This window comes from Leptonychotes weddellii, chromosome 2 (genome assembly GCF_054177405.1).
Source record: "Leptonychotes weddellii isolate Sample4059 chromosome 2, ASM5417740v2, whole genome shotgun sequence".
Taxonomy (NCBI): domain Eukaryota; kingdom Metazoa; phylum Chordata; class Mammalia; order Carnivora; family Phocidae; genus Leptonychotes; species Leptonychotes weddellii.
In genome coordinates, this window is record NC_138370.1 from 13,117,633 (window position 1) to 13,144,420 (window position 26,788).

A 26,788-nucleotide genomic window follows, 5' to 3' on the forward strand; every position below is an offset into this window, starting at 1 on the left:
ATATTTTAATATTGGCAGTTCGTCATCTGATAGGTAAAGAAGTAACTCAGTAAGAATTGACCTTTAGAAAACAAAAGCCCCAGGATAATTGGATAACCTGCTTTTGTCACAGTAGGGGCATTTTGGATTGCTTTCACCTGAGTGGCCAAAGAGGACACTAGGTATCCTGATTTGACGCTTTTCCCTTTAAACATGATGAAATAAAAATGGTATGAGCGCTTAAATCTTTCCGTAAGATCACTTCCTCTTGATGTCATAAATAGGGCAACACTGAAGTCTAACACACTGGGTGTCCTGAGAGGCAGGCCCTCTGTTGAGCACAGAGAGGCTTAAGGGGCAGTAGAAATGCTGAACTAAAGACATATGGCTTACACCCCATTAAATTCACCACTTTAAAGTATATGATTCAGTGGTTTTTAGTGTATTCAGACTGTGCAGCCATTACCTCTAATTCCAGAATATTTTCGTCATTTTAAAAAGAAGCTCTGTGCCCATTAGCAGTCACTCCCCATTCCTTCTCCACGCCAGCCCTTGGCAACCACTAATCTACTTTCTGTCTCTGTGGATTTGCCTGTTACGGACGTTTCATGTAAATGGAATCGTGCAACATGTGGCCTTTTGTGTCTGGCTTCTTATATTCAGCATAATATTTTCAAGGTCATCCATGTTGTGGAATGTATCAGTACTTCATTTCTTTTTTTGGCTGAATAATATTCCATTGTATTAATACACCACATTTTGTTTATTCTTTTGTCAGTCGACAGATAATTTGAGTTGTTTGCATTTTAAAGAATGCCTTTTGAGTTATCATTGAGCATCTTCAGTAGTATTATCAGAAAATTCCTAATCTCTTCCTAACCACCCATCTCATATATATTCCTATTCCATATATTCCTGTTCTCTTTTGTGTCCTCCACGTTACTGTTGGGTTTTCTTTCCAACAAAGTTCATAGAGTCCATGGGGAGGACACTTGGAGAGGTACTTTGGTGATTAGATTATCAAACTCTTAAAGTGCCCACTCTATTAGACAGAAAACAATACATTTTCAGATTTAATTAAGTTGATGCAACTAAATGACCTATCTTTCTGACCTCTGTCCCTTTATAAACTTTCAATTTTGTAATCTTGGGAAATATGTTGATGACTTCCTTTGGAAGGGCTGCAAATTTCTCTTATAACAAGAAGTCGTATACGTTAGTCAGCATAAGCTATGGGGGATCATGGTAATCTTGAAGAATATATAGTCCCCGCAACAGCTTGGCAAAGAAGCTTGGGAGAAAATACTGTGAAGGGCATTTTCTCTGTGAGACCATTCCTTGGCCTTTGCTGTAGATAAAATTTCAGGCAGTTCTGTTTGATATTGTACTGGTATATCTTGTATCCAGGGGGCAGTGTCCCTATTCATTGTATCTTAGGGTAATCTGAGGGCTAACCTTATTCTCTGCTTCTTGCACAGATTGAACTAGAAAGGCTGCCAGGAACAACTCTGCAGTGGTAGAGGTTGATCTTTTTGCTCAAAAAAAGTGATGCTGCATAAATTATCTGGTTACTGGGCTACTTATTGTTTATCTGATAGAAAAATTGCTCCGTATTCAAGGGTCAGGCCTACATACTGTTACTGACAGGCAAAATTGCTTTTTATCAGACTCTCGTCTAAAGCCAGCACTGACGAAGCTTATCAGCTGCCTCGCACTAATGGAGTGGCTTTCTTCCACCATAGTCTGAACTATTCCGTTTTTCTTGTACAATGAGAGTATGCCACTGTCTGACTTTATTAGCATTTTAGGTCACTATCTTCAAATTGCCCTCAGTAAGATTTTAAGATAGGCCACCTAAGCAAGGAATGTGTCTTATTTAGACTTAAGCAGTTGATGAAACCATCCACTTTTATTTCATACATATTTGGGAGATAGATGCATATTTTCTAAAGGAAATAAAGTCATTAAACTCTGCTGGGTTGGAATGCATTAAAAACAAACAACCAAACCAAAAAAGCCTTGAAGGTCATATTTGTAGTTCTGTAACTGTTTTTTTTCGGAGTCAGCATGAGCTGCTTTGACAGTACGATTATGGAGCTAGAAGTGCTCCCTTCGCGTACACTAAACCAGTGGTTTTTGACCTTGGCTATATATTAGAATCACCCAGGCTTTAAAAAAATTACAGCTGGATATCTCACTGTCCTTTGCAGCTACTTCCTTTTTCTTCTTTTCTGGCATCCAAGATGTGGAAGTGAGGATGTGGTGGCTGGACTGGTATAACATTTTGAATTTTCCAGCGTCTTCTAGTGGAAGCAGTGATCCACTCTGCCAACGAGACAGGAGCCAGAAATCTGAATGTCCTGTTGATGCAAGATATTAAAGGACAACTGAACAGATTCCCACCGCCCGTCTGGGTGGTGGGGTGGCGACCACTGTCCGGAAGGCAAACCAGAGGTCAGAGCAAAGACACATCCGTTGTCGAGACTGGACGATTACAGCTGTACTAGAGAAAGCGATGTGTGTTCCTTTATTTTGAAGAGAAAGAGGGAGTGGGAGTAAACATTAAACAAAGGGGAAATTAAAGGTTCTGCCCTTATAGAACCTCCTACGAGGGAGCAGGCGGATCATGGCCCAGGAATACCCCGTTGCCTGTGTTGTGTGTGTAATTCCTCGGCATGTTTGCACAAAGTGCTCTATGGAAGCAATTTGCTCCTCCATGAGAAATACACTTGCCTAGGCTTCACCCCCAGGGATTTTTATGTAATTGGCCTGCAGTGGAACCCGAGCATCAGTGGTTTTTAAACGCCCTCCAGGCGATTATAACGTGCAACTAGAATTGAGAATCTCTTTTAAATGGAATATTCTTCCACTTGCTACCAATCTCAAGTCTCGGCTAGATGTCCTATAGTTGTTATATTCTAATTCTTTGAAAACTATTTATCACTGTTTGTGAGAGATAGTAACTGTTGAGAAGAATATTGATTAATCCAGACACCTCATTCTTCTACCATGTTTATTGTAATGAATAAAGGGCGTTTTATCACTGGTGATCCTGAGAGATGTATTTAACCCAAGGTTTCTCAGCCTTGGTGAAGATGCCATTTTGGCCCAGACAATTCTTGGTTGTGGGGGTGGTTCTATTTATTGTAGAATATTAGCATCACTAGCCTCACCCATTGGATGCCAGTACCACCTCCGTAGTTGTGACAACCAAAAACATCCCCCAGACATTGCCAGATGTCCTCTGGAGGACAAAATTGCCCCTGATTAAAAAGTATTACTTGAATCCCATGAAAAGATTGGAGATACTTACATTAGGATTAGATTTAGATGAGGAGGCTAGAAAACCCACAGAATAATGATTACTTCCCAAAGTCCAGAGGGTTTTTTCTTTCTTCTATAAAAGAAGTCAGGAACAGGCAGTCTAAGACTGGTAGGAGGGCTCTACGCTCCTCAGGGACCCAGGCTCCGTCCAGCTCACTGCTCTGCCATCCTAGGAACATTCCAGAGTCCTCGTGGTTCAGGGTGTAGTCTAGAATGCCATTCATCATATCCTAATTCCAGGAAGCAGAATGAAGGCAAGAAAAGATGGTGGCAAAGGTCATGCATTGGCTGTCTTTTACAGAACTACCTGGAAGCTACTGCATGACATTTCTGCTTATATTTTTTCCGTCAGATATAATTATTCTGGGAAGCCTTAGGTTCAGTTAAAAATGGAGGATTCTATTACTAAGGAAAAAAGAAACATAGATACAGAATGGGCACGTTGCCATTTTTGCTACAGTGCTCCTGTTGTATAGTTAGAGCAAGGCGGGATAGCGCTACTCCCCGCACAGACATTGGACAAGTACTACTTTCCGGGACTAGACATTTGCCAGAGTTAAAGAGATGCCAAGCAAATGCCCAAGAAGGGGAAACTTCTTTGTTTTTAAGCTACCATTTGTTGAATATCTAACATGCATTAGGTACAGTGAAATTCTTAACCATCTGATTGTTGTAACAACTATGTGAATTAAGTATTACTATTCTCATTACGTAGTTGGGGAAGGTAAAGTGACTTGCCCTGGATCACTTAGCTAATAAGGAACAGCTGGGATTTGAACTCAGGTCTGTCTGACTTGAAATCCTACCTGTAGAGGCGGGTAACCGGCTAGCCAGGTGGGCAGAAAAGAGCAGCGCACGCGGCCCCTCCCTGTGGGACTTCCTGCAAGTGGGGCGGCCAGTCTCTACTGTCCAGGAGCCTTTGCAGGCACTAATCCTTGCGTGGGGGAACAGTGCTGCCAGAAGTGCCATCCTTTGTTAGGGAGACAGGGAAAGGCTGCCAGAGGGACGAGAAAATCGGGGCAGCCTGTCACTGCCGCAGTTTCGTTTGCTGCCAGTCCGGTCTTTATTAGATTTTTTCAGTTCTGGATTTGTTTACTTCTGACCCCTTACTTAAAGAGCAATATGGAGAATCTAAAAATAGTAGAGAGGAAATGCTAATAATGAATAAAAGGGTTAAAATTAAAATATTAAGTGTTATTTCGCTTGGAGAAATGAAGGAAACCTTTTATCGAGTGTGTACTGAGATGGATTTGTTTTCTGTTTTACTGCGATAAAGCAAGCGGGAATGGCCATAATGGATAGGTTAATTTAAGAGGTCATAAGGAGCAGTGGAATGGGTTACTGAGGGACCCTGTTTGCTAAATGGTTTTTCTTCAGATGTTAAGGGGATGGATTTCACCTCTGAATTAGTTCAGGGGCATTTGCACATGAAGATTAGTACACTAAAAATATTAAAATTCCTAAAATTGCATGCTTCTGTGTAGGAGAATTTAAATTATTTGAATGTTTGGTGCTTTGAACAGTGATTCTGAAGATAGATTTTGAGTCATGAGCAGTAAAATTGGATTATGTTATAGAGGAACATGGAAAAAGAAATCGAGCATACCTTCAGACAAACTGCTCCACCATGTCAGAAATCAGTAAGCACATATAAACTGCGAAGGAAAGGTTAACGTGGGTGGGCAAGGAGATGAGAAATCATGAAGTATAAAACAAAGAGAAGCCTGGCAAATTTTTATGAAAAGAATAAATGAATATAAATTTAGTTTAAAAAAAAACCACATTAAAATGCAAGGCTGCTTATGGAAAACGTTCAAAAAGATCTTTCAGTTTTATAAAAAGTAAAAGTACATTGACTTCAGAATTTAATTCCTTCTGTTGGTGTCTGAGAAATAGCAGAGGGCACAGAGGTGGTAGTTAAACATATGGGAGAAAACAAAATACCTTCATTTAAGAGGAAAGGTAAGTATTGATGGCAATGGAAAATTTGATCTAAGAAGGGGATATTTGGGATAAAGAAGTTTATGATCTCTGAAATTAAAGAATTCATGATGCGCTTATAATTGGAGCAACACTGGCACGGTGGGTAAGGTGTATCTGCTTTATGAATGACCATGAGGACCATGAGTCCATTTACATAAAGCACTCCGCCCAGGATCTGCATATTCCGCATTGTTAGTTACTGCTATCGTTACGATCTCAGACCAAGGATTGCAAGTAGATCTGATTTCATGTGGACACTGATCACTTACTTGTGGCCCACTAGAGTGCAACATTTTATTTGGGGGTTTGAGGAGGCCCAATAAATAACAGTGCTCCTCTCTCCAGCCTGAGGTCTGAACCACCTAAGGGCTAAGGAATAAGCCAAATGAAGGCCAAAAATCTTGCTCTTATTACTGATAGATGATGGAGAATGTAGTTTATATATGCAAGCAATGACTCTCTAAAATGGAATCTCAGAATCAGACATTCTTTCCCACCTGGCTTTGTCCCTGATTCTCCCTCCCGATCCCCATCTTTCTGGCAGGTGCGGAGTCCACGTGCTGGCTGTCCTTGGAGGCAGAGAACACATGCTCTGAAGAGGAGGAGAGCAGAAGGGCTGTGCTTCACATGCCCGGTTCCTCCTCCTCTGTGGTCAGTTTAAAGACCTCTTCCTTCTCTAGGGCATAGAGGAGAAGATGAGAGAGAGCTGGAGAGAGGCTGGGGATGAAGCCCCTTATACTTAGAACAAAACATCAAGAGGAGGTGGCGGGGTGGATGGGTAGTGCTCTTTTTTTGGAAAAAACAAGCAAAAGTGGTGGTGCTGGGTCTCTACTCAATAGAGAAGAATTTTATGATTCACCAGGTTCACTGAAGGAATGGTAGTGAAGAGTATAGAAGTGGTGTGCAAAATAGCCAGTTTTAAAAACTGGGGCAAGAAACCCTGACTTGTCGCATTTGCTGGTTTCTGTGGTGTTAAGACTAAGCTGCCCGGATGACCTCACTGAGTGGGAAGTTGGGAAGAGATTTGTCGCAGCACACCCTCCTATACATAGAGGCTCTGCCATGCTGACACAGTAGACGTGAGTAACCGTGAACATAGGTGCTAGCACAATCCAGTTATTAGGAAATGATGAGTTGTAAGTACTTTCACCTTTTAAAAAGTACAGTTTAATCGCAGGTTTGTATCATTTTAAGAATGGTAGATTTTAATTCCTGAAAGGGTAACAGCCGGCTCTCCTGAGCCCACACAAGCCTTGTGAGCTGGCTCCAGCATATTGCTGAGTAGTGGCCACACGCTCTGTCTTTTGACGACCCTGCACTACACAGAAATGCAGTTCTCCTAGAGGTAGATGAGGGTCAATAACAAAAAGTCACCCTATAGCGACCAGTCTCGCTATCTAAAGTAGACTCTACCCACAGACATGGGCTCGAGTCAGATAGGCTTGGATTTTGCAGACCTGGCTTGCACTTGGCTTCCTTTCTTATAGGCGGTGTGGCCTTGGCAAGTCATGTATGCTCCAAGCCTCAGTTTTAACTGTGAAGTGGAGAAAATAGTTCCTATTTCATACGACTGTTGTGATAATTAAATGAGATAATGCATCAGCACAGTTCTGAGGACAGACCTGCTAGGATCCCAGTAAAGAGCTAAAAATATAACCGTGAGCAGAAGGCAACAGAATTCTCAGATCCTGACTTGAATAGGGTTAATGGATGAGATGAGGCAACACAATCTCTTATGTCAGAAAAACTTCAAAGTGTAGGAGAAAGTCGTTAGGACATTTTCAGTACAGAACATAAAACTAGGCAACTAAAGATGATATTCAGTAAGCATCCTGAATGAAAATGCCTCAGGCAAGAATTGAGAATGGACTGTAACGTCAGTGTGCTATACCTTGGGCTATAAATAAACACTTTATGGTGATATTAGTAGCTGATATAAAGATATGAGAAACACTAGTAGAAACGAGGTACAGGTAGCAGAGAGAAAAATTTTGGCCTCCTTGAGGTTAACTGAAGGACACCAGCTAGCCAGTGGTGACATAACTTAGCTTGCTTTTGTAACATGTAATTTCCATAGACTTCTGGGAACTAGAAAAGGAATATATGGTAACATGTTATTTTAGGAAAACTTAAAGATCTAAACCAGATGAAGAAAATAGAAGCCACATTGCAAACACATGACAATACTTGGTATTTTCCAGGTTATTTTCTGTACACATAGCATGAATTGTGTCTGTGTGTTTACGTAAGTTCGGGATACCGCAGGCTGCTCTGGTCCAGAACTTTCTAACTGGTGTGACTCAAATGTAATGTATAGGTGTGTGGGGATCAAGGTTTCCTCAGCCCTCCAGGTGGCTGGGTAGGACCTGGGATGGCGGTTCTGTTCAAATATTATCATTTGCCATGTGTGCCACGAATGGAAAAAGCTTAGGAAGCATGCCTTAGTCTTTCTGTGGAATCGGCTGCCTTCTACACACTAGAAAAATGGAAAACTGGTTTAAAAGCCCCATTAGAGGAAAGAGACTGACTACTCTGAGTCCTGACTGAAAATACTTCCCCAGTTGGTGCTACAGCTTAATGGCACTTCCTGCTTAATACCATTAAACACTCCCCATGGGAAGATAGCTCTGAACCTTGTTGTTCTCCTCAGACAGAAAAACTAACCTGAGAGACTTTCCTTGGTTCATAATATTGGCGAAGATTAAAAATTTGACACCCAGGGTTGGCAAGGATGTAGGAAAACAGACGACCTCATGTCCCCCTGGGAGGAGCATGAATTATTGCCTTTCTGTATCACAGTTTTATAATATGGAAAGCAGGTCACAAAATGGATATTCCTTCTGATACAGTTATTATTCATAAGCACTTATTTTAAGGAAATAATCATGAACGTGTGAAAAGATTTTTCCAAGAAAGTTTCCTGCAATTTTATTTAAAATAGAGAAAAGCTTGAAATAACGGAATGCCTAACCATTAGGGCTTAGTGAAAAAAAGGTGTCGACACACCTGTACAATGGAGTGCCACTGAACAGTGGTACTGCATCAGAGTATTTAATCATATGGAAGATGGTATACATTGAAAAGGCTCTAAGGCCTTTTATAGCATAAATCCAGTCTTAGAAAACAAAAAAATTTGTTTGAAGAGAAGTCTGTAAACACTCACCGAGTGTTAAGTGTGATTGACTTTGAATGTCGTGCTTTGTATATTTTCCCATTTTCTTCAATGAATATATGTTACTTTAGAGAAAGTAAAAATGGGTTCAGCCTGAGGAAGTAAAATCTGCCCAGTCATTTATCAGGTTGGAATAACAGATACTAAAACCAGCTACAAAGTTAACAGGAAATGATATATTTTTTTTCCAAGTATGCATAGCAGCTGTAAAATGTCATAATGATAACCTTCTTTGAATGACCACTGCTTTCTTATTCACTGAGAAACTTTGCTCTCTAAAATCTTAGATTTTGCCATTTGAAATTATTTCGGTAAGAGTGACACATCCTATTCTTGCCTGGAGGGTTTCAGTCACTTTGACACAGAGAAGCACCCTCATTTATATATAAGTCAGAAGTAGAGCTACAGATAAGGGGTTTTCTGGACTAACCATTCCATGTTTATTATAACTTTGTAGTTTCCAGGAAAGTGAGACCCTGGATCTATGTGAAATGATGATTTACACAGCTCTGCTTTGAACCTGTCAACATGCTGCTTCATTTAAAATTTCATCTACACTCCATACTTCCCCAGAATCCCATCGAAGCTATCTTTTCCTTGGTTTGGGGAGACACCCCATGTTTCTTCATGCTTATTGAAATGAGTCAGTAAACCTTATTTTGTTGGACTTCAGTGACCTTGGTGGCCTTAAATTGATTAGGCTGAGATACTTTTATAATCAGGAGAAAAGTAAGGCTACTTAAAAATTTTTATATATATATTTTACAAACACGCACACACAGCATCTCCTTAAATACTGCATATCTAAAGGGTCAACCAACAGCGGTGTTAAGGGACAAAAATAATAGTTAATATTTATTAAACTCTCACTGTGGGTTGGGCACTATTCCAAATTTTTTTAAAGGTGTTATCTCATTTAATATTCATAAATACTGTTACTTTTGAAATAATTTTCAAAATAATATTTTGAAATAATATTCAAAAATATGGTTAGTCTTTTTACAAATGAGGACTCTTGAGTTTTAGAAAGCTTAAATAATTTTTTAATTATTAAATTTAATTATTATTAATTTAATTATTAAATTTAATTATTTAAATTATTAAATTTAATTATTATCTGCCACCTGGTGTCAGAGCTCACATGCTTGACTACTCTGCTACACTTAGCTGGGAAACAGCTTTAGCGTAGCCAGCTGAAATCACCATGGCTTTATTTCTTTTCAAATGTTGTAACTGAAGTCCCTCTAAATGAAAACACTGTCCCTAGCCTAGCACAAAGTAGCCTGTAGCAACTTTGAAAACATTATTTTTAACTTTTAAATTTTTTAAAAACCTGTTTATGTATATGGTATTCTAATCTATGTTATTGCTAATTTTATTTTATTTATTTTTTAGAGAGGGAGTGTGTGTGTAGGGGTGTGTGTGTGTGTGCGCGCGTGCATATGCGCGTTCACGCGGTAAGGAGGGGCAGAGGGAGAGGGAGAAGGAAAATCTTAAGCAGACTCTGCGCTGAGCATAGAGCTGGACATGGTGCTCAATCTCATGACCCTGAGATCAGGACCTGAGCCAAAATCAAGAGTTGGGATGCCTAACTGACTAAGCCACCCAGGCACCCCTGTAATTGCTAATTTTAGCATAAAACCTATTTTAAACCATTTACCATATTGTACACCTGAGGGTTTATTCAGCTTTTGACTCTCCTAAGACATTCCAGCATGTGCACATCCAAGACAGCTCTAAAATAGTAATTAAAAAAAAAATTGTGTAAGATGTGTGTAGAGAATTGAGGAGACTAATATTTGTGTGTGCGTGTGTGTGTGTGTATAAATAACTTAGAAGTCAATTCTGATAGAATTCCAAAGTTCTGAACAATTGACAGTAAAAGGCAATAAATGTATATATTTCTAAGGTGATTATTTTGAAGACTAATTTTGTAGCATTTCGGGTGAGTTTGAGATGGTGGGAAGACTTCAAAAATACAAACCTGCCCTGAGTCTTTATTAATGTAGCTGAGTGTTCAAAACTAAAGAGAGGTGAGGTGATAACTCGGGCAAGAGATGGCTGTCTTCATGTGACCTTTTTCTTGACCCTGGAATAAGAGATACTGGAGGTAAGATCTCACCATAGCCGGAAAAGAACCAAATTCTTGTTAGTGGCTTCCTCTTAATATTGGAGTTTACATTATCATTTTGGAAAAACACATACTTGTGCACTTCTGATCAAGAGGATGTTCGCAAATATCAGTCCTCCAGATTCTTGAACCAAACTCAGCACCAGCAAGGCCATGCACTCCTCTGGATGAAGAAAGCCGAGTGAGTGCTGACTATTCCTAAGAGCTGGGTAGATAGTCCTCCCAGAGGACTAGGAACCCTGTGCCAGCAAGGATAGCCGCCAGCATTTGGATGTACAGTTGACCATTGAAGAACGTAGGGTTGGGATTCTAATCCCTCGTGCAGTCAGAAGTCCGCGTATAAATTTTAACTCCCCTAACACTTAATTACTAATAGCCTACGGTTGATTGGCAGCCTTATCAATAGCATATACAATCAACACGTTTTATATGTGATATGTATTATGTACTTTATTCTTATAATAAGCTAGAGAAAAGAAAATGTTAAGATCATAAGGAAGAGAAAATACATTTATAGTACTGTACTGTATCGAAAAAAATCTGCATATATAAGTGGACCCACATAATTCAAACCCATGTTGTTCAGTGGTCAACTGTATGTTGTGAGCTTTTTTTGAGAATGAAAGTCACTCATTTCCCACGTCGTCTTTTGGTATCAAGTGAAGGTGAATTTTACAAATTCAGTAATCATCTTCAAATACCTATTATGTGCAGGGCACTGTGAGGAGGGTTTGGTGTACATAAAGATGAATTAGTTGTGGGTCCTTGGATTTATTCCCCTGCTGTCAAGGTGTTAGTAGTCCAGCATAGGAGACCCATGTGGGTATAAATTGCTAAATAGGAAGCAAGATATTAAGATCAGAAGTGGAGTGCAAATTGCTAAAGAAATGGATAGGAGCAAATACTCTGTCCTGTAGAAGAGAGGAATCTGAGAACCCTGAGAGAAGAATGCTATGAACTGATATTTAGGAACAAATAGGATTTCAGCAGATAAGTGGGAGAGGTTGTGTGCAAGAGGGAGAAGAAACAGAGCAAAGGCTGGGGGTCAGGAAAGAGCTGAGTGTGTGTTGGGGTATTGCATGCAGTCTGGTTTGGCAGGAAAACGGTACCCAAGAGGGACCTAGAGGGCAGTGAGGCTGCAGAGATGATCTGGTGTTGGCCATGCTTGTGTCCTTGGGAGGACCTGACACAAGATAAACATGAACCCATATTGAATTTTAGGGCAGCAGGAAAGTGGTCAAGAGCATGAACTTTAGAATCAGCAGCCCCAGGTTATCATTTTGGCTCTAGTACTTAAAAGCAGTGAGACCTTGTATAGATTTCTTAATCCACCTGAACAACTTCTTCCTCTGTAATGTGGGGATAATTACAATAGCTATTGTGAGGATTAAATGAGAGAAAGTATCTATACCTGGTACTGAATGAGAGGAATCTGTGTAAATGTTAGCTGGTATTTCATGATAATTTTATGGATTCATTTAAGAAGTTTAACTCTTCACTCAAACAGCATGTGTTTCTTCAGTACCATTGTTGACTCATTTGTTCCAGAGCATGAATCACCAAGAATATCAAAAGAACAGATTGTTCAGAATATTACTTGTACCTGTTTAGTTTTACAGATGTTATTGTATATTAATGTAGCTTCTTGTCTTAGTTTGGGCTGCTATAACAAAAATACCACAGGCTGGTGGCTTAAACAACAGACATTTATTTCTCACACTTCCAGACGCTGCGAAGTCCAAGATCAAGGGGTTGGATATTGGGTGTCTGGTGAGGGCCACTTCCTGGTTTATAGAGGGCCTCCTTCTCACTGTAACCTCATAAAATGGAAAGAGCTCTCTGGGGTCTTTTTTTTTTTTTTTTTTTTTTAAGATTTTACTTATTTATTTAAGAGAGAGAGAGCGCGCACGCATGCACAAGCCAGGGGGAGAGGCAGAGGGAGAAGCAGACTGACTCCCTGCTGAGCAGGGAGCCCAGTGTGGGGCTTGATCCCAGAACCCTGGAATCCTGACCTGAGCCGAAGGCAGACGCTTATCTGACTGAGCCACCCAGGCGCCCCTCTAGGGTCTGTTTTATAAAGGCACTTATCTCATTTGTGAGGGCACCACCTATTAGGGGTTAATCACCTTCGAAGATCCCAGCTCCAAATACCATCACATTGGGGACTAGGCTTCAATGTATGAATTTTGGGGGAACAAAACATTCAGTCCATAATATTCATTAATATTTACTGAGTGCCTGTCATGTGTTTAGTGCCAAGCTAGGTTCTGTAGAAGAATACAAGACACAATCTCTGTCTTCGAGAGGCTCATGATTTAGTTGGGGAGAAAAAGGTAGCATATCTTTCTTATAGACAAAACCACAATTTTATCTTAGGCTAAGGTGTGTTATTTCTTAGAGAAGTGTTAGGCCCTGAAAGGACTGGGCATACCATTTCTTTTTTTTTTTAATTCTTATGTTAATCCCCATACATTACATCATTAGTTTTAGATGAAGTGTTCCATGATTCATTGTTTGTGCATAACACCCAGTGCTCCATGCAGAATGTGCCCTCCTCAATACCCACCACCAGGCTAACCCATCCTCCCACCCCCCTCCCCTCTAGAACCTTGTTTGTTTTTGAGAGTCCATCGTCTCTCATGGTTCGTCTACCCCTCCGATTTCCCCCGCTTCATTCTTCCCCTCCCGCTACCTCCTCCTTCTTCTTTTTTTTTTCTTAACATATATTGCATTATTTGTTTCAGAGGTACAGATCTGAGATTCAACAGTCTTGCACAATTCACAGCGCTTACCAGAGCACATACCCTCCCCAGTGTCTATCACCCAGTCACCCCATCCCTCCCACCCCACCCCCCACTCCAGCAACCCTCAGTTTGTTTCCTGGGCATACCATTTCTTAAGTGCACAGCACTGTTTGTGGAAGTTTGACTCTTTAAAACAGCAATATAAAATAGTAGATAAATAGGTACTATTTTTTTTTTAGATTTTATTTATTTATTTTTGTGAGAGAGAGAGCCCTGTGTTTTATTTGATTAGTACAAAATACAGTCTAAATGGTATCTCTGAAAACAGCATTTTCTAAATATTCGATCTTTTCTTTTTCTCTCTTTTTAAATATCAGGTATCAAATTGTAGTAGAAATAATCCAAGCAACTACAATTAGCAGCTTTCCCCAGCTGAAGAGGCACAAGGGTAAGAACCAATTTGTTTTCTTCAGTTATACATTCTAAAGGTCCTCGGTCTACCCCGGTCTTCTCTTTTGTCAGAATGTTGGCAAGTATGAGCATTCTTCTGGCTTATATTTAAATATTTTCAATTTATTAAAATAATAGTATAACAGCAGCATTAGAGAAAGTAAATATAACTTCATGCTAACAAAACCCTCTATTTGTATTTCTGTGTTTCTTTAAACTTTATTCATCTGTTGTCATAATTTTTCAAAGGCTGAAATCATTGAGTATAGAGTGCTTCTGTTCTTAAAGTAAGCATGATTTTACAGTTTTTTCTCATTAAAATTTAATCTTAATATTCATTAATATTTCTAACTTAAAACATAATCTTGATAGTTATTTAAATGACTCCAGTGAGTTGATGTTTCATAATTTCCTCAACCTTTTCCTTTAGTTAAGATTTGTATTGTGAATAGCTTCTTTCCTCTTTCTACATTAAAAAAAAAAAAAAAAGTTCTATTTTTTTCCCATTTGTTTCTCTTCAAGTGAGATTTTTACCCAGGCATGGTAAGAGTAATTAAGGTGTAAAGCTGGCTCTCAGCTCTCTTATAGTTGGCCTGGGGCCAGAATACCCCCGTCATGCATGAAGTTGAAGGTCATGTCACTGTTTAGAGTGCAGGTCTTGAGTTGTGGCTGAGAGGCAAGCAACCCTACCTTGTAGACCGGCCTTTCCGTGAAAACCTCCAGGCCCACTCAAGTCCCATCAGGGAGCAGAGTGTTAAAAGAAGGAAGAGTTGGGCCAGGGCCTTAAAATGTGCTCCCAGGTTTCTAAGTGGCTCAGAGGCAATAGGAAGCTTGGCCTGGGGACTATTCCTTGTGTCTGAGTCACTGACCGAGATAGGAGCTGGGTAAAAAGGAGATGAACAGACTAGGAAGAGGCACTAATTCTTAATCTCTGCCCAGGAGGGAAGATTGTACAAATTTGTTCATTCAAAAAATGTTTACTCAACATCAGCGAGGCGATGATGATACAGTAGCAGACAAAACAAAATCTCTGCATTCATCAAGCCCCAAATTGAGACTGGGAGGCAATCAGACAATGAGCAAATCAAGTAAACAGTATTTTAGATGGTGATATGTACCCTGGAGAAAAACAAAGCTGTGAGGTGGGGTGTATAGAAGGGAATGCTGGCCCAGCTGGAGGGGGAGGAAGATTTGCATTCAGATAGGGTCATCCGGGAAGACCTCACCTATAGGGTGAGCTGGGAGCAAAGACCTGGGGGCCTGAGGGTGTCTGTGGAAGGACAGGTGAAAAACTCTGAGGCAGAAGCATGCGGGGCTTGTCTGAGTTGCCTAGGTGGCTGAAAACGGGTGCAATCCATTCCAAAGGGCCTTCCTGGTACTGCTGGGACGGTGGCTTTTAGTCGGCATGAGGAAGGAAGTCTCTGGAGGCTTTTGAGCAAGGCATGTGTGGTCTGATTGATTCCTGCAGGATTGTGGGCTCTGTTCCTCTCCTTTTTTCCTACTGTTCCTGCAGAGAAGATCCTACATCTGCAAAGACCCTATTTCCAAATAAGGTCACATTCACAGGTACCAAGGTTTATTCGCTTCATTCGGACAGATAGTTTTAAGAGGATGCGAGAGAAGGAATTCTAGTTGCCACCATTATCTTTCCTCATTGTTCCTCCTTGATACTTGAGTTTAGTCAGAGATACCTTTCCTTATTTTGTGGTGTTGTATTTGTTTACTAGGGCTGCTATAACAAAGTAGCACAGACCGAGTGCTTAGACAACAGAACGTTATTTTCTCACAATTTTCTCACAGTTCTGGAGCCTGCAAGTCCGAGATCAAGGTGTCCAAGGGGTCGGCAGGGTTGGTCCCTCCTGAGGACTGTGACAGAAGGGTCTGTTTCAGCATCTCTTCTTGGCTTGTAGTTGGCTTTCTCCCTCTGTCTTCACATTGTCTTCCCTCTGCCCAGGTCTTTGTCTAAATTTCCTGTTCTTGCAACACTAGTCTTATTGGATGAGGGTCCACACTAATGGCCCCATTTTCGCTTAATCACCACTGTAAAGACCCTGTCTCCAAATACGGTCATTCTGAGGCCCTGGAGGTTAGGACTTAATGAATTTGAGGGTGGGAGGGGGGCACAGAAAAGCCCATACAATGTTATTAAACATTGTCAGTGATACTTTCATGCTTCTATTGGCCATTTGAGCTGCTCTCAACTTTCTCGGGTATCCTGGCCTCCCTCTACCAAGCATTGGGGAAAAGGCAGACAAGCTGAACTCACTTGGGGCCTTGGAGCTATGTTGCCTTGGGACAGAAAATAGAGGAGACCGGTTTACTTCTCTGAGGTCACTGGTTAACAGTGATTATCATCATGTCCACAGAGTGTAATACTCAAATGGATTTTTTAGTCTTCTTGTTTTTTGCAAAGATAAATTGTCAAGATTAGTCTTTTATTACGTACTTAGTATTTAACATGAACATTTAACATGAGAATGTAAGCACATTGTAGGTATATAAGGACAAATTAACTGCTAAGAATGTATTCTTAATTTGATGTAATCTAGTTGAATTTTGATTATAACTTAAGTATTCAGTTTATTATATGTATTAGTTTCCTAGAGCTGCCATAGCAAAGTACCACAAACTGGGTGGCTTAAATAAGAAAAATGCATTCTTTCGCAGTTCTGGGGGCTAGAAGTCCCAAGCCAAGGTGTCAGCAGGGCCATGCTCTCTCTGAATGCTCTAGGGAAGAATCTCTTCCACACCGTTTTCTTAGCTCTTGGTATTGTCAGCAGTCCTTTGGCTTGAACACATGTCACTCCAGTCCCTGTCTCTATCATTACATGGCATTCTCCTTGTGTCAGTGTCTCTTTTTTCTTATAAAGATACCAGTCATATTGGATTAAGGCCCACCTTAATTAAAACGAGCTAAATAAAGACCCTATTTCCAAATAAGGTCACATTCACAGGTACCAAGGTTTAGAACTTCCAACATATCTTTTTGGGGGACACAGTTCAACCCACAGCATTATAACTGATATGTTCAAGATAGCATTGGAGTGACTTTTTTTCTGAAAATGCTAGAAACATTTATTTTCAGTAAGCTCTCTGATCACATTAAGATGCGCTGCATTACTCTTCTTTTGGGTTAATTCTGGTACCAGCAGTTAGCTTTTCTAAATTAGTCCCTTGGGGCACCTGGGTGGCTCAGTCGGTTGGGCATCTGACTCTTGATTTCAACTCAGGTCATGATCTCAGGGTCCTGAGATTGAGCCCCGTGTCAGGTTCCACGGTGAGCAGGGAGTCTGCTTGAGATTTTCTCTCTCCCTCTGCCCTGCCCTTTCTTTTTGTCTCTCTAAGGTAAATAAATAAATCTTTGAAACAATAAAAATAAATTAGTCTCTTTTAAGTCTGTAATAGGGTTCAAAGTAAGAAATAAAATCTCAGCAAAAAGTAGGATAGCTGAAACCATTAGGTGATTTCAGCCACAGTGTGTCTTTATGTCCAGAACAAAGACAGTTTCCATGGAATCCGCACTCTGGCAAAATGTGTGGGTCTGTATAAGAATGAAGGGAAGCATAGCAGGGGGAGGAGGGAGGTAAAGTGGATTTCATTAGAAGTTAAAAACTTGTGTGTGTCACAAGAAAGTAAAAAAGACAATCCACAGAATGGGAGAATATATTTGCAAATCATATATCTGATTGTATCCAGAATATATAAGGAACTCCTACAACTCAATAATCAAAAGACAGTGTAATTGAAAAATGGGCCAAGGATTTGCATAGCCATTTCCCTAAAGAACCTATACAAATGGCTAATAAGCACATGAAAATATGCCCTACATCATTCCATACTAGGGAAAAGCAAATTAAAGCTAATATGGGATACCTGTTACACTCACTAGAGTGTAAAAAAAAAAATTGGTAAGGATGTGGAGTAATTGGAACTTGTGTATGTTGCTGGAGGAGATGGAAAATAGTCTGGCAGTTCTCCAAAATGTTAAACATAGAATTACCATGAGATCTAGAGTTTCCACCCCTAAGTACATACCTAAGAGAAATGAAAACATACATCCACAAAAAAACCTGTGCTTGAATGTTTGTAGTAGCATTATTCATAATAGCCAGAGAGTAGGAACAACCAAAATGGCCATGAACAAAAGGTGGTATATCCATACAATGGAATATCATTCAGCAATAAAAAGGAATTGATTCATAAAATACATAAGTATTAATACATGCTACAGCATGGATGAACCTTGAAAACATTATGATAAGTGAAAGAAACCAGTTATAAAGGCCACATATTGTGTGATTCCCTTTATATGAAATGCCCAGAATAGGCAGATCTGTACTGACAGAAAGTAGATTATTGGTTACCTGGGGCCATCAGCAGAGAGTGAGATGAGTTGGCAGGGGAAGTGAGTACAAGTTTGAGTATGAGGGCTAGTGGGTACAAGCTTTCTTTTGGGGGGAATGCAAATGTTCTTCTACATTCAGATTATGGTGATGGTTGCACAACACTGAATATACTAAAAACCATTGAATTGTATGTGGCAAATGGATGAATTTATAGTATGTGAATTTTATCTCAGTAAAGCTGTTTAAAAAAAGGAATGAGAAGGTAGAGACTAAAAATTCAGCTCGTGGCAAAACTAATTTAAGTGTGTGGCTGCCACATTGGACGCTAAGGAAATAATCAAGAATTTCTAGGAGTTTTTAGCATTTATTAAGTTCTGCTAAATGAAGTAGCATGTTCAAGTGTCTAGGCTGGTCTCTGGCAGGTAAATGTGTAGTAAAGTTGAACTGGAATAATAAGTAAAGTCTTATTTTATAAGCGCTTTTTGATCAAATGTATTTCTGTTTTTCAGTTCATTCTAAATTCTAACTGGATCATTCTGGTTTATCTGGTTTGGCTTTGAGCCAGAGAATCTCTTTCTCAGAGTCTAGGACTCTGCTTCTTGTGTATGCAAAACTAGCTTGAAACAACCTTACAGGCTTAGAGTTTGGGAGAAGTGATCTCCATTTGCAGGGGACTTCGTGTGGGCCCAGAGGACAGAATGTGTGCTAGAGAACTTAGTGGGGAGAACCAGCTTTGGTGTTGCTTCATTCACAAAGCAGACTCTCACACTTAATGTAGCCACACGTAGCATTTAATAGTGGGGAGGTAACTGTGACCAAAACAAAGATTTTTATAATTACCTTCCCAGGTTAGTCTGTGTATCACCAGAATGTTTTGATAGAATATTCACATTATATTTTTATTGACTAATTCCATTTAAAAAGGGTGTTCAATACTTTTATAAGTTATATGAGTTACTAGATTTTCTAAATCTTATAAAAATTAATTTTTGATAAATAATTAAAATTTTTATCCCTAATTGTATTCAGGTTATGGTTAATGGCATGGTTAATAATTCAAGTCTATTTATGTTCATATTTTTATAATAAAGAGAACATTTCAGTGTAGTGCCACTGGACATTATAGCCCTAACAAGGTTAGAGAAACCGTATAATGCACAATCACATATAAATGGAAATAGAAAATTTAAAGTTGATTATTTATGAAATCTTTTTTTTAAAGATTTTATTTATTTTGAGAGAGAGAGTGCAAGAGCGGGTAGGGGCAGAGGGAGAGACAGTTTCAAGCAAACTCCACCCTGAGCATGGAGCCTGAACTGGGGCTCAATCCCACGACCCCACGACCCATAGATCATAACCCAAGCTGAAACCAGGAGCCAGATGCTCAACCAACTGAGCCATCCAGGAGCCCCTATTTATGAAATCTTTTAAAGTATTTTTGGAGTCTCCTGACTAGGAAGGTGATGCAATGTCTGGGAATGAGGTATTCCAGTCTGGGAATTTTAAATAATTTTAAATAATTAGGTTGTTATAAGTGCACATACTTTTTTATAGAAGAGGAAGATCAAATTTAGCATTCCCCATTGTCCTTACTTTTTCTTTTAATTGAATATTCAGTAACATCTTATAGGAAGTAGTTATTGTTTGTGAGATTTGGAGTTTTAATGTGTGGCTGGCAAATAAAAGGTTACTTTAAAAACCGGTTCTAGATAGCTACTGTATCATTCCTTAAACTGATCTTTTCAAACAAATTTGTGTGTTTATTTTCCTCCCTGTTAAAGTCATTAAGGAAAGTTAAATTTTTAGCATTAAAGGCTCCCCAAAACATAATTGTTGAGTTATTTTTAGTGATCTTTGAATTTTAGGGATAGTGTGCTTTAGTGAAAATAGGGAAAGAATCAGGGAAAAACCTCAGGCAAAGAATCAGGGAAAAACCTCATTCTGTTACTCTCTTGCCACAAGCCCGGCTGGCCTGCATTGGTTTCCTTAAACCTGGAAAATCAGGCTGTGCTCATTTATATCTCTGAGTGACCATGTAGCAATGCAACCAGGTTGTGTGTGCGATTGTAAGCACTTTCTTTTTTTTTTTTTTTTTTAAGATTTTTTATTTATTTATTTGAGAGAGAGAATGAGATAGAGCATGAGAAGGGGGAGGGTCAGAGGGAGAAGCAGACTCCCCGCTGAGCAGGGAGCCCAATGCAGAACTCGATCCCGGGACTCCGGGATCATGACCCAAGCCGAAGGCAGTCGCTTAACCAACTGAGCCACCCAGGCGCCCGTTGTAAGCACTTTCATTTCCAGTACTGTTTCTCTTTATTTCCATGTTATTTCTGTGAGTGGGAAACTGAAGTTTTAAAAAAGAATGAACAGATGGAGGATCCTAAGAATATTTTAGGATTGAACCTAGAGATGGGAACTTTATTTACGAATGTAGTGATATATATGTACTATAAATATAGTTTTGTTTTTACATATAAAGATGTTTCTGGCAAGTCTTTTTCTTTTTTTTTTTAAGATTTATTTATTTATTTTAGAGAGACAGAGGGAACATGAGCAGGAGGGACATAGGAAGAGGGAGAGACAATCTCAAGCAGACTCTATGCTGAGGGCGGAGCCCAATGTGGGGCTCCATCTCTCGACCCTGAGATCATGACTTGAGCTGAAATCAAGAGTTGGATGCCCAACTGACTGCACCCACCAGGCGCCCTCTCCTTTTTTAAAGATTTATTTACTTATTAGAGAGAGAGAGGATGTTCGGGAGAGAGAGCGTGCGTGCGTGCAAGCAGGGTGGGGGGGAAGGGCAGAGGGAGAGAGAATCCTGAAGTAGGACCGCCCCCCCCCAGTTGAACGCAGAGCTCCATCATGACCCTGAGCTGAAATCAAGAGTTGGCTGCTTGACCCAGGCACCGCAAGTCTTTTTCAGTCAAAATCACTGACAACTAAGAAATGTTATGCAATTGTGAAAATACCTTGAACATTTAAGGAAAACGTGTCATATAACAGGTTGGGAGAAATTACTTGACTGCACGCTCTCTGAGACCTTAAGGAACCAGCCAGCTAACTCAGGATGACAGAGGAGGGCCTGGGGACTATTTTACTTTGTATATTCATGAAGGGTCAAAATAAGGCTTTTTTGAGGCTTCAACAAACTCCAGCAAATTCACATAAAACTCTGCATGTGTTTTAGATTCACTAATCACTTTTTTTTTAAAGATTTAATTTATTTATTTGACAGAGAGATAGAAAACACAAGTAGGCAGAGAGGCAGGCAGAGAGAGAGGGAGAAGCAGACTCCCCACTGAGCAGGGAGCCTGACGGGCTCGATCCCAGGACCCTGGGATCATGACCTGAGCCGAAGGCAGACGCTTGACCGACTGAGCCACCCAGGCGCCCCTCACTATCACTTTAGATTAGTACATCATAAATGAGGAACAAATTACTCTCCTTAACAAAGTAGGAATTTTAATTTGATTTTTAATGGCTTTTGGGGGGGAGATTTTTATCTTTTCAAGAAATAAGGTATCAAATGATTTTTGACATCTTTACAGAGCTTCATGGTTTAATTGCTGACATGATTCTAGGGAAAATAAGTCCTAGAAAAAAATCATATTATCAAACTCATCTCCATGTATTACGGGTAAGAAAATTTTATTAGGTATAATTAGGGGAAAAGGTCTTAGAGAAAACTTATAAACACTAAACAATTTGAAACAATTAGTCTCAGAAGATTTAGTTTGTTCACAGAATTTTCTTGCCTCTGACCTTATTTTATCATTCATCCTGGCCAAATGTACTGACTAAGGCCTGAGTTTTCCCCACTAATAACCTTAACTGCTTATTGGTCATGGAATTTAGGAAGTTTAGCCAAGTCCAGCTAGATAATTTCAGTGAACTTTTTCCAGTCTTCATCCTCTTTGACCGTTTGGTACATTTGACATTGTTGACTATCCTGGCTAGCACTCTGTCTCATTCTTCTTTGTTCTTCTGCTTGCTTATTCTCTGTTCAGCCTTTAAATGTTGGAGTTTCTTAGTATTTGTTTCTAACTCTCTCATTACTTTATACCTGCGTGGCCCAATATAAGAGCTATTAATTATTTATGGCTATTTAAATTTAAATTAATTAAAAGTAAATACAAATTTAAAACTCAGTTTTTTTATCATACCAGCCACATTTCAGTTGTTCAGTAACCATATGTGGCCACCATATTGGATAGCACAGAAGGAATATTTCCATCACCGTGGAAGTTCTCTTGGGCAGCACTGCCTCTACCCTTTCTTTGGCTAGTTTTCTCTTTCCCTTACCTATATGCTGGTAAGTCTCCAAATTTCTCTCTACAGAACTTCTGTGCTCTACTTTTCTACTTACTACTGCTTACTCAGTGTTTTTATTTGGATATCATAAAGGGACCTCCAAATGAAAATGTTCAAATTAAAGTACCACATAACTGGTCACTCTTGTTTCAGTGACCAGGGATCACCATCCATCCATATGTCACAAACGAGGAGTCATCTCTGTTCATTCCTTCTTCATCATGTACTATGTCGATTCCATTATTGTCACACAGATTGACCTCCTAAGTATATCTCAACTCTGTTCTCTTTCTCTACACAACCATCTTCCACAACCGGTCTCTCTTGACCTATGGTAATAACTTCTTAATTGGTCTCCTTCTATCTACTCCTGCCCCTGTTTAATACATTTTTTCATATAAAGTCACAATGATTAAAAAAAAAAATGCAGGTGCTGTCATGTTACCTCCATGCTTAAAACCCTTCATTGTCTTCCCATTGTCCTTAGACACGCAGCCCACAAGGTCCTGCTTGCTCTGGCCCGCGTTTCTGTCTTCAGCCTCATCTCTTGCCGTTCCACTCCCTCTCGTTGTACTCCAGCCACACCAGTGTTTCTTTTTCCTCAACTCACCCTGATTCATCCTGCCTCATATTCCCTGCCCATTTTCTTGATTCTTCTTAGAATGCTACCCTCCTCCCAATCTCACTCTGTCTAGGTAATTCCTACTTACCTTTATAATTTATCTCAGATGTCTCTTCTCTGATCACAACCCCACTTCCCCTGATTCTGGGTAGGTAAGAAAACTCCTGAGTTTTTAGGACCCCTCATATCAGTGGAGAATAATGCACTCTGGAGGAAGTCTTAATCACCAGAAGTAGGTCTTTAGTCATTCAGCAAACATTTTTTTGAATGCCATTATGTGTTAGGCACCGCTGTGCAATGAGAAAAACTGTCTCTGACCTTAAGGAGATCATAGTCTAACAGAGAGACAGGGAGATACACATACAAAATTATAATACAATTTGATAATGTGGTGAGAGTTACATGTTCAGGATTTAGTAGTGGAATGGATGTGCGGGGCAGTCAGCTCTACCTGGAACAGAGGTCAAGAAAGACTTTTTCTTCAGAGTAGCAGCATTGAGTTGGAAAGATTGAATGGCCCTCATTTCCTTCTGGGCTTATCAGGTGGATATGGATAGATGGTACCACATGTCCACAGACAAGACAGTTGTGGAATGGCCTCCTGTGTGTAAGTTATGTCAGGTGAGACACTGTGCTGGTGCTTGGCATGTAATGGAGAAGTAAGGCTTAATAGGAAGACAGGAGCTGAAACTAGAGGGACTTGTAAGCTATCCTAAGAAGTTTGGACTTAATCCTGTAGAGCCGTGGTTTTCAAACTATCGTGTGCATCAGGATCACCTGGAGGGCTTGTTACAATGCAGATTCCCAGGCCCTACTCCAAAGGTTCTGATTCTGGAGATCTGGAGTGGGCCCTAAGAGTTTGCAGTACTCACAGGTTCCCCAGTAATACTGATGCTACTCATCCAGGAACCACACAGAGTCACTGCTGTAGATAATGAAGAGCCATTAATGTATTACTGTTTGTATTTTAGTAGCCAACTCTTTAGCTTTTTATTTACAATTAGAACAGCCAGACTAGTTGAGTAATAGTCTATTGAAATAAGCTGACTGCTGTGGTCTGAATGTTTGTGTCTCCCAAAATTCTTACGTTGAAATCCTAACACCCAAACATGATGGTAGTAGGCGGTGAGGGCTTTGGGAGGTACTTACGTCATGAGCGTGGAGCCCTCATGGATGGGACTAGTGCTTTTATCAAAGAGGCTCCAGAGAGATCCCTAGCTGCTTCTACCATGTGGCAGAAAGGTGGCCAACTGCATCCTGGAAGAGGGCTGTCACCAGAACCTGCCCATGCTGGCACCCTAATCTTGGATTTCCAGTGTCCAGGACTGAGAAACAAATTTCTGTTGTTTATAGCCGCCCAGTCTGTGGTTGTAGGTGCCTGAACGAACTAAGACATGGGCTAAGTATAGGAATTCTAAGTAGTACCAGGACATAAGCTAAATTGTCCCTGCAGCTTGGTGGGAATAAGTCCAGGATTACAGCTCCCTTTTTAAAGCCTTCATTTCTGTTCTTCTGTTCTGAATCCTGAAATGTTATGAAGAATAGTTAAGGTGATTCAAGAGTAACATTTATTCAGCTGACTACAATAAAGGACATGATGTTGATTTGAGTCTGCTAGAAACTGCCAAGTATTAATAGTATACCCTGGGGAGTAATATGCTCATAGTATAGATGGGCTTTGGTCACGTTGTGCATCTTCTTTAGAGTTTAAGTAAACCGTTTTAGAACTGCATGTATCAAGTAGAACTATAGAAGACCTTCAGAAAATACTGCGTATGTATATGGACACAGATAGTTGCTGATAAGGACCATAATGATTTCCATTAGAAGTTACTTTAATAAAGATAATATGTACCTTCTTTGTCTGATCTTGCATTTAAAGGTGCCCCTGCCTGAAAGAAGGGAGCTAATCTGTAGACTCTAGTGGACTTCTCAGCGTCCTTCATTGTGCTTTGATATGATCTGATTTTCTAGCATTGTAGCAATCTGATACAAACAGTTCCTAATTTATGAATGACCTAAACTTAGAAGACACCTCAGCCCATGGCTACAGGGGCCCTTGCCAGGATTTCTCCCTGCCCAGCCCTCCTGCTGTGAGTACTGCAGCCTCTGGCACCTGCTGTCCCTTCTCCAGCATCCCACCTGGCTCCCTGGTCCCTGTCCATCCTCTGCCTGGAGGGTATAAGGGCTCAGGGCTCTTCCACTACTCTCTCTATAGTCCTATAACATTATAGCCAGTCCTCCTCCCACCTCTGTACCCCAAGAAAACTTTAATCATCATATATTCTAACACCTGCATTTATGCAAATGAAGTTCAGGTCTAGAGATGGTAAATAATATACCTGGTGTAACTAGAACTAGTCACACATAGATCTTGAACTTGAACTTGAACCCAGGTCTCCTGATTTTTTGTCCTGGTCTCTTCCCACTACACTGCTTATTCACATGGGTAGATGTTATGAAAGTCTTGTTCAAAACTCACAAATTATTGGGCTGGATCTGTGTTCTAAGTGTATGTCTCATACCTGTTCAACTCATGGTTCCTGTTTGGGAGCAGGACTCTTCCTAGCTATTGTGTGGATTTAGTTGATACGACATTATTACTTTAAAAACGTATTGCAGGCATGTTGGAGGGCTTTAAACCAAAGGAAGTGCAGGGAGTTGGAGTACTTGAGACATTTAAAGGAAGGAAGAAAAGGTGTACTGTAAGCATCCCTGACCAGACTGGGCCAGGTCAGACTACCAGCTCTCTGTACTCTTCTCCATTATAACATGAGAGCTTCCGCCATCAGCTCCCGCCGTGTTCTGCTTATTCCTCAAGTATGCGTTCTGCTAAAGTGAAGTGACACTTTATACTGAAACTCAGGTGTTTGATGTGGTAAGAAAATCCCAGGTGTTCTTTTTGAAAAAGAACATACTGGCCTCAAGTTGAAAAGTAAGATAAATGTATATATATTTTAGTTCCTGGGCAACTTCTGAGGTGATTTTCAGATAATTTTGAAGAAATTTGTGATGATTAGTAACTACTGAGAATTGCTGTTAGTTTTCGTGTTAAAAAGTGGAGCACCATTTTTCATTTTGAAAGTTGACTAGTCCCTAGGTAAATACATACCCGTTCCTTGACTCCTTCTCTCAAGAGGGTTTATTAAAACTTCTATTTACATGAACAAGAAAGATTCAAAGGATTGTTAGTTTGTCACTATGGACACGAGTTGAGGAATGGAGGCCCAGTATTTTCCGGTGAGGAACTCCTTTAATTCCTTACCTCGAGGGCCTGGGTGGGGTGTGGAGGGGGTGGGGAGGTGGGGGACCGGGCAAGAACAGGCCTGTGCATCCTGGGGAGGAAAACCACATGTTGGGGAGTCAGGGGAAGGGGGCAAGTGTGCATGCAGCCCTGTCTCCTTAACTGTCACAGAGTTTGTACTTCTCGGTGGGGTGGGAGTGCAGGGCACAGTTTGGCCCCCCCAGGGTGCTTGGGGCATTTGACAGTGTCCAGAGACCTTTTTGGGTGTCCCATCTGGGGGAAAGTATGCTGCTGGCATCTAGTGGTAGAGGCCAGGAATGCTGCTCAGCATCCCGCAATGCACAGGACGGCCCCCACGAGAAAAATTTGTCCAGCCCAAAACGTCAGTAGTGCTGCTGATGAGAACCCCTGCTCTGTTACCCATCGACTCCCCCAGTCCGCCTGCCGAGAGTGTTGCCGTCAGGAGATGTCTTGGGATTTGG

General features: G+C 40.4%; 1 protein-coding gene across 7 annotated transcripts in view; it reads left to right on the top strand.

Annotated features, from left to right (window-relative positions):
• SNX25 (sorting nexin 25) overlaps window positions 1–26,788 on the top strand; it is a 133,855-nt gene that overhangs the window by 56,883 nt on the left and 50,184 nt on the right. For 6 of the 7 annotated variants that reach the window (XR_014141056.1, XM_081807672.1, XM_081807679.1 and 3 more), the window contains one exon: window positions 13,711–13,781. Coding sequence is in view for 6 of the 7 variants with exons in the window: in XM_081807672.1 (XP_081663798.1) it covers window positions 13,711–13,781 (71 nt within the window). In the remaining variant the exon portion in view is untranslated. Of the gene's footprint in view, window positions 1–10,682; window positions 10,779–13,707; window positions 13,782–26,788 lie in introns of all 7 variants that reach the window. The other variant, XM_081807689.1, reaches the window with a different exon arrangement.